Source organism: Pogona vitticeps, chromosome 1 (genome assembly GCF_051106095.1).
Source record: "Pogona vitticeps strain Pit_001003342236 chromosome 1, PviZW2.1, whole genome shotgun sequence".
In the NCBI taxonomy this organism is placed as follows: Eukaryota; Metazoa; Chordata; class Lepidosauria; order Squamata; family Agamidae; genus Pogona; species Pogona vitticeps.
In genome coordinates this window covers 107,729,402-107,742,396 of record NC_135783.1, presented here as the reverse complement: position 1 = coordinate 107,742,396, position 12,995 = coordinate 107,729,402, and the positions used below count along the sequence as shown (strand labels likewise).

Below are 12,995 nucleotides of genomic sequence, written 5' to 3'. Positions count from 1 at the left end.
TGTACAAAAGGATTCGTAGTCTCTGGATTCCAGGGTCCTGTTGAGGGTGGCACAGATCCCAGTCCAGGGTCCAACTCTTCTTCTAAGGAGATCAAGGGTAAGGTCTCCTCATCTCCGCTCCAGCCATCCCAGGAGGATCCTTCTCCTCCTTCGACACCCCAAGGACCGGGTAACCCCCCAGCTTCCTCAATTCTGCAATGTGCCATTGTCTTTTACGCTCCAACTCTCTGGCGACCGCCTCTCTCTCTTCTCGCAACTTCCTCCGCCACTCCTTGGCCTCGGTTTCTCCCCAGTAGGACGGACGAGGTTTTAGTCCCAGTTGCCGGCGCTTTTCTGCTTCTTCATGGGGGACCCGGACCTGCTCCCACTTGTGGGTCCAGGGGTCCTCCATCCACACCCACTCCCAACCGCCTGGAATGTCCTTTGCTCTCCCCCTTATATCTCCCATCCCCGCCTCTATCTCCTCCCCTCTTTTTCCCGCCTGAACTCGCCCCGGTTCACGGGTGATCTTTAACCCTTTCATAACCTCCTCTAGGTCATGCGTATCCACCCCCTTGCTTAAGGTAAGGGTTCCGCCGCATTCCTTCCCCCAATCGGGGTCTCCACTCCTTTCTCTCCCCGTCGCGGTGGGGATGGCGGGGGGGATGTCTGAGTCTGGCTGTTACTCTTCGGGAGCAGCGGCACTCCTACCATGGCTTCCAATTTGGGAGCCTCACAAACGGGCGCCCCGTTTAATGACGAAATCGCATAGTGATTAACTTTTTGTGATCGCTCTTGCGATCGCTTTACGATGTTTCCTATGGGGGAAAATCGCTTTGCGATGATCGGTACCCTGTTTCATTTACCAATCATCGCAAAGCGATGATTTTTTAACAGCTGATTGGCGGTTCCAAAATAGCCGCCGGGTAAAAAAATGGCCGCCCGCTGTTTTCTGGGACGGATTCCTCGCTTACCAGGCAGCGAAAATGGCCGCCGTACGGAGGATTTTCGCTTAAAGGTGAGTCTGAAGCACATAGGAACGCATTGAAAGGGTTTTAGTGCATTCCTATGAGCTTTTAAATATCGCATAGCGACGAAATCGCTTTGCAGAGGTTTTTGCTGCACTGATTATCGTCGCTATGCGAGGCACCACTGTATTAGGGTAAATAGTTTAGCTAGCATAAAGATTGGCATTCTGATCTGAAGAAGCTGTTTGCTTATGTGATTTATTCAACAGAAGAATGGGAATCTGCTTTTGAAAACTACTTTCCACATAGCAGTTTGTGCTGTTGAACTCTTTAGCCTGACATGATCCTATGTGACTGGGATATTCAGTTGCCTTTCTTGGGCATACTCTCACAGATGCATCATGTACCAGTAGTAGGGTTATTCAGGGTCAGGTTGAAGGTACTAACTATTAATACCCCAGAAGCCTCGTGGCGCAGTGGTTAAAACGCTGTACTGCAGCTAAAACTGTGCTCACGACCTGGGGTTCAAATCCCAGGTAGCCGGCTCAAGGTTGACTCAGTCTTCCATCCTCCCGAGGTTGGTAAAATGAGTACCCAGCTTGCTGGGGGGGCAATGTGTAGCCTGTATAATTAAATTGTAAACCGCCCGGAGAGTGCTTGTAGTACTATGGGGCGGTATATAAGTCCCCCACCCAAAAAAAAACCATGACAACTGTTCTATATTCTGTAAAATTGTGTTCCAATTACTTTATAAAGTTTCTTTGTCTTTGATAAACTCTTTAATTTCTCTTCTCAGCATACTTGTGTTGTTTAATGTACCCTCTAGAGAGATTTCTTTGAGATTTAAATATTTTTGCTAATTCAAATGTTGTCTCCTGATACTCATAGTTTACGTGAAAACAGATTATTTGGAAAGTTCTGAACAAAAGTCCCGTATTTTTCCATGTATAGGACACCCCATGTATAAGTAACACCCCCCTTTTCTAACCCAAAATTTCTTTCTTTGCAAGAAAGTGAAGGGGAAAGACAGGGATCAAAGCACTTTGATCCCTGCCTTCCCCCTCCACTTTCTTTGCAAAAAGCTGCTTTCCCCCTCCACATTTTGCAAAGAAAGTGGAGGGAGAAAGCACTTTCCTTGCAAGAAAGTGGAGGGGGAAAGCTTTCTTGGGAGGAAAGTGCTTTCCCCCTCCACTTTCTTTGCCGAAAGTGGAGGGGGAAATCAGGGATCAAAGTGCTTTGATCCCTCTTCCCCCCCCCCACTACCATGTATAAAACCACCCTCAATTTTTCCTCTAATTATTTTAGGAAAAAGTGTCATTTTATACACAAAAAAAATACAGTACCATAAAAGTAAATCTTGATATACAAATCTAGTTGAGTCACCTAAGTCTACTTTCTGCTTTCAAGGCTGAGTTGCATATGGGAAAATTGTTAGGGTTTTTTTTTGTACTTTATGAAAATAATTATATGATAACAATTTTTTTACATAGTATCATGGAAGCATTCTGCTTGAGAACAAATTGCAGTTCAGTATTAATGAACTGCATGTAGCTTTTGAAAAAAATGTGCATAGTACATATTTTCATTACATTAGAATTTTTTTGTGCATGCAACCACCTTGTGGCTCACCAGGGCAAGTCTGCCATTGGCTTGTGTTAATCCAACCTTTCTTCTAGTATTGAATTTATGGAAGTGAGTGGAGAGTGTCCTGCTTCTTTCCCAACATCATGCCTTATGGAGAAGTCTCAGGGGCATTTGGCCAGAGCAGTTTGGTTTTCAGTTCCAGACAGAGAACTGGGGATGTAAGTGGTGCAGTGTGGGAAAAGGGGAAGGGGCAGGATTCTGGCAGCCACAATTTTTGGTTTTTCAGGAAAGTTTACACCAGGATCAAGGAGCCCTAAATTCATAGGAATAAGAAATGCTCTGGTTTTGGTTCTTTACTTGCAGATCTTTGTAAAATCAAAGTTCTGCTGGGCAAATCCCCATCTAATTAATCTTTTATGAAAGCTAGTTATCTTATGTAAGTGCAGTTCAGCTTCCCAAATTCATAAAAAAAATCGTAAGATGTGCATGCCAAGTTTCTAAGAATGGAGTAGTTGCAGTTCTATATCTTGATTGTGATGATTTTATCATGCATAGACTAGGAGGAGATACATAGATTGATAATTATGTGTCATCAAGTCATTTCAGAGTTATGATGACCCTTTTTGGTCAGAAGTAGTTTTCCAGTCCCCTCTTCTGCTGACTCTCTGGGACCGTGCATCTTGGCTGAGCTTGTGCAGGTAGCAGGACCTATAATCCCACCTCTCTGATCTTGGCTGGCCCCTCTCCCAGGAGGCACAGTACGGATTCAAACTCCTGGTCCCTGACTCTGCAAGTAGCCCCCCCAACCCCCTGCTAATTATTTAATCTCAAGAGATTTAATGGACAAGAGTTATAATCGCATTAGAACTATTTTTCAGTTTTCCGCTTGTTGAACTCTGAAATGTCTGAGGCTCATTTTTCACACTGGCTTTCATTCAGGTTTGCTCATTAAAATACATTGGTGTAAGACTACGTATGCACAGAATCAGTTCTTTTTTGTTAGAATAGTAAAACTTTATCCAGAATGCTAACGTTTTGCCTACTTTCTGTGTGTAATGTATTTCATTGTCAGACATAACAAGTTATCCTGTCTCCTCCTTGAATTTATAAAATTGAGAATTCTTTGTGTTTTAAAATGATATAGAAAAACACTCTACCTGTTATCCACCTTTTATTTAAAAAACATCTGTGCTACTTAACTTCTGATGCAGTTAACCCTGATGCAGTAATTGGTTCTTATTAAGGGGATTCTGTTTCCGTGGATGATTGCCTTCTTTGATAATGGAGAATTGTTTTGTATGTATGGTACGTAATACGTTCTGTTGAAACAAATAGAAATGGATTCTAATGCAAAACATTTGGCCAGAGGTTGTGGAAGGGAGTAAATCAAGCAAATCTCCAGACAGCTTAATTGCCTTTTGTCTTGATTTTGAACATGGTCTATTTTATTAGTCAGTTGTGTAGGAAAACTTGGTATTAATTTCTAATAAATTAATATTTTTTATTTTCACAGAATTTATCTTTTGCCTTCTATATATGCTTTTCCAGTCTACTGTTTCATTGAACTGTCAAACTTTGTGACAAAACTTGTACACTGAGTATGGGAGCTCTGTATCAAAATTGTATTAGTCTGTGTTTATTTTCTTCACTAATTTATCTTATAGAGAATTGAGGTACTAAACGTGTGTGAACACTTTTCCTATTAAGTTTGCTGAATGAATCCAAAGGGATGTTTTTAATTTTCAAAAGTGTTTAAAAACAAGTGATGGCTTTTATTTCCTAGTGTGACTGTGAAATACTATGGAAAAGCTTCTCATGCTGCTGCTTACCCTTGGGAAGGAGTAAATGCATTAGATGCTGCTGTTCTTGCATACAACAATCTGTCAGTTTTAAGGCAGCAAATGAAACCAACATGGAGAGTTCATGGTGAGATCTTCCTTAAATCTTACTGTCCAGCAAGTAGTACTTCAGACACTGTTTAAACAAATATGTGCTATTGGCATGTTAACATTAAAATGCAAGTGGCTATTTGTGTATTTCTTTTTTCGGAATACTGAAATACAAAGCTGATAAGAACTACACAACTTTGTTGAGGATTTGTTAATACGAGAAGTAGATAAAGTCTTGAGACTGTTTATATGGAAAATGATTGCTGTTGAATTCAATAGCTGGAATTCTGTTACTTATTAATCACCAGCAAAAGTCCAACAATCTAAATCTCAGCAATGAACTGCTGCCAGTTAATTAGTCAGAGCTTTTATTTCTAGCTGCACACTAGGTCATGCACCCAGTTTAGTGCCAAGAAGTACAACAGTTCAGTACAGAGATTTACATTTGACCTGTGCCAACAGGCGTAAGTAATGTCTGGCCATTGTTTGTTACTACAACATGTGTTTATATAAGTCAGGGGTGGGCTTCTGTGGCCTCCAGGTATTTTTGGCCCACAGTTCCCATCAAGCCTATGTGGGATTATGGGAGTTGCTGTCCAAAAGCATCTGCACAGCCAAAGTTGTTCACTCTTGATGTATGGAGATGGTAAACAGCCACATTTCTCTTCCTACAGCCTCACCAAGTTTGCCAATTTTTTTTGCTTCTGAGCTGTCAGTCGGACTAATAGTTTCTATTTTACACTTCATAGATTTTTCTTAGGCATACATGTCCCCCCCCCCCCACACACATATTCTGTTGTCAGGCTGGAGTATAAGCTGTGAATTTTGTGTGCTCTTTAAAAGCAAAATATGCTTCTTATATGCCATCCCATAGTGCTTATAGCATTCTCTGGGTGGTTTACAATTTAATTATGCAGCCTACACATTTCCCCCCCTCCCTTGCAAGCTGGGTACTCAATTTACTGACCTCAGAAGGATGGAAGCCTGAGCCACTATCTGATTCCACTGGGATCAAATGCAGAGTTTTGCTTGTCATACTGCAGTTTAACCACTGCACCACAGGGCTCGCTTGAGTATGTGAATAATTAGAAGAAATTTGTGTCAAGGCACTCAGGAGCATGGAAACCAACAGTTTACCAGCTGTACACTTCAAGTGATAAACACATTTAGTAGATTCTCAGTATAGATAATGATTCCATAATTGACTTTGCCCCCTTAATGTCAGGCATTCTAACATGTACAGATATAACTGTAGAAAAAATTAGGTTTTCAAAAATATGTAGAAGTTAAAAATAATTTATAAGTACTTATTTTGAAACAATTATTTCAAATATGATTGGCAGAATTAATGCTCAAATTTGGCTTAAATGCAGCAGTTGAATAACAGCCTCAAAATACTGGTTTCCTGTTTAACTTTCTGAAGGACAGATGTTTTTAAATTGTGGTAAAACTGACAGTGGGCCCTCTTGTGGAAAAAAGTGGGGTATAAATGTTTTAACTAAATAAGTAAATATCTCACTTTATGTAGTAGATAAATAAACTCTTCCACAATTCTGGGTGTTCAATTAACAGCACTTTTTCAAATTAAATTGTTGAAGCCATTGTTATCTTATTAAAGTAACAGATTGAAATGTTTGATTTTGTGTGATTATTTCCTGATGTTTTCCTTTTTAGGATTTTGTGTTTTATAGAATAATAATTAATAATGTGCTGTGAAGTCGATTCCGACTTATGGTGGTCCTTTCTGGGGTTTTCTAGGTACAGAGTACTCAGAAGTAGTTTACCGTTCCTTTCTGCTGAGGGCGCTCTCGGACTGTGCAGCTTGCCCAAGGCTACACAGGCTGGCTGTTCTCCCGGGAGGCACCGTGGAGAATCAAACTCGTGATTTCTGGCTCTGCAGCCAGGTATCAAATTCACAAAGCTATCCAGCCAGCTATATATAGTGACCAAGATATTTGTTTGATTTGTAATGGAAGGGAGCTAATATATATTAGCTAATCGACTAACAGTCATCTTCTGAACTGTGCATCAGGATGTTAGCCTGGACACTGCGTAAAAGGATTTTAATACTCTTTTAATCAAATAATTATCTCATTTTGAGACAGTAGTTCAAGGATTTTTAGTGTTGTTTCTATTATTATTATTCGGAGGATTTCTATGGTATTTCACATTTTCTCTGCAATCTACATTTGAACCCATAAGCAAGTTCAAACATGTTTATGCGTAATCTGGCCTTTCTCGCCAGATTGCTCATAAACATGTTCAAACCCACCCATAAGATCAAAACATATATTGCAGAAAAAATATGACATGTCACAGAAATCCTTTCCCTAATTATTACTATTAATTTATTTCCTTCTATCCAATTTCTAACTTGTGAAAATTTTCCTATTTTCCTACAGCTATAGAAATAGCTGCATTAGGGTGCAATCCTAACTCGGCAAGATGGCTAAGGACTGTCTGAACTGACATTAAAGCCGGCTGAGGCTGTGCTGAATCCAAACTTTTCCCAGTCTGGGTATGTTGGGTGCCTTGACTTTGCACCACCATTGTGGCTGTGAGTGAGAGCGGAGAGGTGGGTGGATCGGGCATAACACAGCTCCTCCCCCATTCTTTCCCTTCTCTCCCCCCCCCTTTTTTTTTTTGGTTCTTCTGCCTGCTGATCTCAACAGAGCAGTGATGCACACCAGGCAGTTTTGCTGGCACAAGAGGCTTCCAAAGCCTGGTGGTCTGTTGTAGCAAAAACTTTGAAGAGCCTCGTGATACCCTAAAAATTAACAATTTGGCATGATTTTTGTCATCTGTAGTCCACTTCATTAGAAGCTATTCAGAATTTAGAGTAAATGCAAAGCACTCATGGTGAGGAATGAGATTGTAGATGGTGAGTCAGGGGGCTGCCCGCTCTGGCAGAGTTTCTTTTAAATGCTGGAAGTGATACGTGATTGGGATAGCAAACGTTGTGACTTAGATTGGCCAGAGACACTTTATTGATTTGTTTTTATTCTGCTGTTTTGCTAGGCAGGGTAGCTTTGTTCATCGTATTAACCTCTTGATGACTATTTAGCCTCTCATATAGTTTACATACTGTACTGTGGACATATGAGACAGTCTGCCAGATTTCAGAATTTTGCTCCAAAAGCTGGTGTTTACATAATTATTTTGAAGCACCAATCTCACTGATTGCAGGGATATTAACATTCTGCCAAAGTCCTACTTTATTTTTGTTCAGGCAGAGGTTTTTGTGAAAGGTTGAGGAGAACCCAGATGAGCAGTTTCAAAATGAACCTGGAGCTGCATCCTTTATCCCTTCAGATGGTCTTGCATTAATCGCTAATGTCCTTGAACTGTTGTTTATTAATACAAACAATGTATACATTATTTGTATTAATAATGTAATCAAATAAGGCATTTGCTTTTCTGTATCTTCAGTGGTCTGAAACCTTTTTGTACCACTTATTCTGCTCATTTTCACATGCCCTTTTGTAAGAAATTACTTATGAAAATTGGAAGAACAATTTGGAAGAAAACCATGTGCCAATGTTACTACTAGAGTCGATATAGATTAGAAAACATGATTTAATACCTTCTCCTAAAACCTGAAGTCTGAGGTTTCAAAATACGAATATTCCTTACCCGCCCTTCTCTTCGTCAGCAAGGTCCTCAGTAACAACTAGTTTAGCACTGTCCCATTGTGTAATAATTAAGTCTGATATAAGCATTTTTGAAATGGTTCAATTTTAATCCTCGTTTGAGGCTCCAAGAGTTAGGATGTGAGGAGGGTGGGTTTCCTATGGTTTGGGTTTTTCTCTTGTATTTAATTTCATTGTTACTCTTCTCTGATTGCTTAATTCCACCTTTCCAGTACAAGTTAGGTGTTTGTAGCTTGAGAGCTAGCAGATAAGTAACAGAGCAGTAGGAATACAGATCTAACTTCATAATTTTTTAATAGGGATGAACTAAAATTTTCAGGTACACAGGCCTGTTTCTCTAAAGAAAGCAAGGAAATCTTCAAACCATGTTTTCATTGATCTGCTGAAAAATGAAAAACACGATGGAAAGCATAAAGTAGTATGCATTTTCTCTGTAGCTATTTTCCCAGAAGCCTTAGAAAACAGTGTAACAGATATTAATGTCAATAATATTCTTCTCTCTTTTAGGTATAATAAAGAATGGAGGTGTGAAACCTAATATCATCCCTTCATATGCTGAATTAGAATTTTATTTGCGTGCTCCTTCATTAAGGGAACTTTCTCTCTTGACAGAAAAGGTTGAGAATTGTTTTAAAGCTGCAGCTCTGGCCACAGGATGTGAAGTAAGGGTCTTCAAAAATTTGATCAAGATTTTTTTTAAAAAAATCATAGTGTGAGTTGTCTCAAACAATTTTAAATGGTGGAATACATCTTGGCTTGACTGCCTAGCTGAAAGATTTGGCCTCAGAGAATAACTTGATTTCCTTGTGTAATTTTCCACATACAGTTGTAATTATGAGCTGATGAAATTCTAGTCAGTGTTGAATTTCTGTCTCTGTATGGTTGTCACTTTGAACATAACTGGATGCCATTCTATAGCTATTTTAATAAATTAATTGCCTCATCTTTACAAAACAAACATAATTATCATGATGCCAACTCATATGTCTAAGTGAGTGCCAAATTTCACATGCTTCCAATCTACAAAAGCTCACTGTCAAGGTATAATATTTTGTCACTGGACATTTTCTTATCAGTATTTGACAGATTTCTTGGGGCCTTTAAAAAAATCTCAGAGGGTGTGAAGAAGACAAAAGGGATTAACACACTGTTTCTAAAAGTTCTGTATTGTTGATCCCCCCCATGATTTTTGAGGGAATTTGCTTCCCACTGTTTACAGTTAGGATGGTAATTTGTTAAGAGAGAGTTTGTGCGCAGTCCTGTAATTGTTTACTTTAAAGCAAATACTGTATTTATGGCCAGTTGTGTGTGGGTAGGATATGTGTTTCAGGCTGCAGCCCTATGTATGCTTGCAAGTAAGACCCACTAAGCATTTTGATACTTCAGAATAATCAAGCATAGGGTTGAACTGTAGAGCTTTATTTCAAACATGATTGTTGAAAAGCAAATGGGTATTTTTGTTTTCCAGGTAGAACTGAAGGGTAGTGCAAATGATTATTACAATGTGCTTCCTAACAAGAGCCTGGAGAAAGCTTATGTAGAGAATGGCAAGAAACTTGGCATGGATTTTATTCCAGATGATAATGTTAATGGGCTGTCAGGTAATAATAGCACATCTGTGTGTTCATCTTTCATGTGCACATTCATATTCCTCCAGGATACCTTAATTTCTTTCCTTTTCCTTTTTTATTTTTATCTTTAAAATTTATTTATTTATTTATTTGGCTTTTACATGTTTTACTGGCTTCATTCTTACTTGTTTTATGTTTTATCTTCCTTACTGAAAAAGGCATTTCTGATGGTGTAATCAGTTCACTTGACCAGTTTTTATATTTTATAACAGATATTACTAGGTCAATGCAAAGTACTGATATAATCGTTTTTCAAGGGATAGTGAAATTGAGCTAATATGGAACTTGAAATGCAATGTAAAAAAATAGTATTAAAATTTTAAAATTCTATCACAAGGTCTGAAAAACATGCTTGAAATTTTTGTCTTTGACCATAAAATATTTTCACATGTAATTTTCATCTGTTGTAAAAACAACAAAAAGTCTTGTGGTATTGTCCATTCTATAGAATAAAGTGTTAAGACAAAGGTTTATATGCCCACTGTTTTCTTGTAATAGGGGTGTTACAGCAGCGAGAAATGAGATAATAACAAATTGTGTTGTACTATTCACATTGGTTATAAACATTCAAAGGGCTGGTTGACATAAGCATCCTGGAAATAGTAAGATTGGTTACACAAGTCATTTACCTTCTGTAATGTTAAAGTGATAATTTCCATCATCAAGAGAGTGCCAGTTTCAGCTGAGCCCGAAACTAACCTGTTACATCTCATAGATGAAAAATCATTTAAACAGATGAAAAATCATTTAAGCTATACACAGTAATATGAACAACCCTAGAGAAAAAAAATCACCGAAAATTAACGAAGACTCAGAACAAAGTCAAACTAAGTTTGCACATGATTTAGAAGGTGCTCTAACGAACCCAAGCATTTAAAACAGTTGCTGACTTTTCGTTAATTTTTTGTGAAATTTTTCCTCCCCCATAGGAAACAATGGAGCCCAACTTTTGACAGCGCCATTGTTTCCTGTGGGGGAGAAAAAGATTCACAATAAATTAACGAAGACCCAGAAATGCTTGGATTCATTAGAGCACCTTGCAAAACCTGTGCAAACATAGTTTGGCTTCGTTCTGAGTCTTTGTTAATTTTTTGTGAATTTTTTTCTCCCCCATAGGAAAGCATGGAGCTGTCAAATTTTGACAGCTGTCAAAAGTTGGTGGGGGAAAAAATCAGCAAAAATTAACAAAAAGTCAGAACAAAGCCAAATTAAGTTTGCACCCGTTTTAGAAGGTGCACTAACGATTCCAAGCATTTAAAACAGTTTTTGAACCTTTTAAGACACACTTAAATTTGCAAAAATGGTCATCGCAAAACCATTGAAATGCATTGAATAGGCTTCAATGCATTCCAATGGAGGAAACATTGTATCGCTTAACGATGTTTCCCATGGGTTTTTTCGCTTAAGGACGGCAATCCGTGCCTATTGGAACGGATTAACCGGTTTTCAATGCATCTCTATGGGAAAATGCATTTCACTTAATGATGTTTTCCCATAGCGATGTTTTTTCTGGAACCAATTAACATCGTTAAGCGAGGCACCACTGTACTTCTTTTCAGAGCAAAGTAGGGTTTCCACTTTCAATAGGAAGTATTCTCAAAATTCTACTATATAGCATCATTGTAGACCAACTACAGTGGTGCCCCGCATAGTGATGATAATCCGTTCTGGATAAATCGTCGCTATCCGGAAACGTTGCTATACAGGGCAAAAAACTCCATAGGAACACATTGAAACCCCTTCAATGCATTCCTATGGGGGATAAACTCACTATTATGCGAAGATCTTCCATCCGGCCGCCATTTTCGCCACCTCGGAAAGCGAGGAATTGGCGCGAAAACGCTGTGGGCGGCCATTTTGTTGACCTGCCGGCCATTTTGGAACCGCTGATCAGCTGTTTTAAAACATCGCAGTGCGGAGATAAGCGAAACGCTTACCGATCATCGCAATGCAATGTTTTCCCTATTTAAACACCGCAATGCAATCACTTTTGCGATCGCAAAATCCGCCTCGCTATGCGGATTCGTTGTTAAACGGGGTGCTCATTATGCGAGGCACCACTGTATTTATAAAGTTTCATTGCTTGGCCAAAAACCTTCCTTTCAAAAAATCATGTTCCCATTTATCCCTGTTATGGGCTTGTCATCCCTTTCGGTGATTAGGGACTAGAGTTGTGTTATCCAATTCATATTCTTTCCCGACAACTTTGTTTTCTTTGTCTAGCCCTTGCTTTGATCTCTTCCCTTTTGCTTTCTTCACCCATTTCTTGCACTGAGTAAGGGTTAAAAATCATGTTAATCCTGACTTTTGGAACACAATGAGTAAATACATGAAATCACATATTTCCTGAGGTCCAACTCCAAACTGTTTTATTGCCGCCTTGGGTCCTTTGAAGGCGAAAGGTGGGACAGAAATATTTTAAATAAAAATTAAATTTGTTTTAAGTGCATAACTCTGTACTAAGTGTATACCTTTTTTGGTGCTATATTTGAAACACCGATGTATGTTGTCTCTCCATAGGTTCCACTGACTTTGGAAATGTTACTTTTGCACTTCCTGGGATTCACCCTTATTTTTACATTGGCTCTGATGCACTGAACCATACTGAACAGTACACAACAGCTGCAGGTTAGTCTGGCTGGAACATGTGAGTGTGTCCCACAAACTTGGGGAAATATTGTACTAAAATTGCAGGGAGATGCTCTCTTATTTAAATTTGCATCCCCTTTCTCCTTTAAGGTGTTCACAGTTCTATATTGACTTTGCAGTATACTCCTGGAGGTATACAAATCAGTTACAGCCAGGAGGGGTGGCTTTAATATTAGGACTGATAGTAGATTTTCCAATATTAAAGGCTCCCCACACCTTTCCAAGACTATCAGAGACCTCTCAAGGGCAAATGGGATCGGCAGGCAGCCTCAAAAGCTGTCGCCATCTCAATGTTTTGGGCTACAGTTTTCATAACCGCTAGTCAACCTGGTGAATAGGAGAGCATTAGACTGCCAACCCCCGAGTCAAAAGAGTATCCTGTGAGTCATTTTCTGCTCACAGAAACCTTGGGTCAGTCTCAATTTCTCCTAGATACTTAGCTTTGGAAGGCATGGAAAGTACACACCTGTACATACAGCTTCAGTATCCTTAATTTGCACTGCAATTTTAATTCAGCTGTTTTGAAGAGAAATACTGTAGTGTTTACAAAGCCCTTCTGAGTTATGGTATGATATACAATAATTTTTTCAGTCTTTAAAATCTGAGTGAGATATTACAGCCTGCTGTTTTCCCATTTTTTGTAGC

The 12,995-nt window shown here is 39.1% G+C and overlaps 1 protein-coding gene across 1 annotated transcript in view; it reads left to right on the top strand.

Moving 5' to 3' along the window:
* The window catches only part of LOC110081709 (xaa-Arg dipeptidase), a 30,457-nt gene that overhangs the window by 10,651 nt on the left and 6,811 nt on the right, over window positions 1–12,995 (top strand). Inside the window, exons 3-6 of the mRNA XM_020799069.3 lie at window positions 4,315–4,457; window positions 8,578–8,732; window positions 9,539–9,671; window positions 12,222–12,329. Coding sequence (XP_020654728.3) covers window positions 4,315–4,457; window positions 8,578–8,732; window positions 9,539–9,671; window positions 12,222–12,329 — 539 coding nt within the window. The remainder of the gene's footprint in view (window positions 1–4,314; window positions 4,458–8,577; window positions 8,733–9,538; window positions 9,672–12,221; window positions 12,330–12,995) is intronic.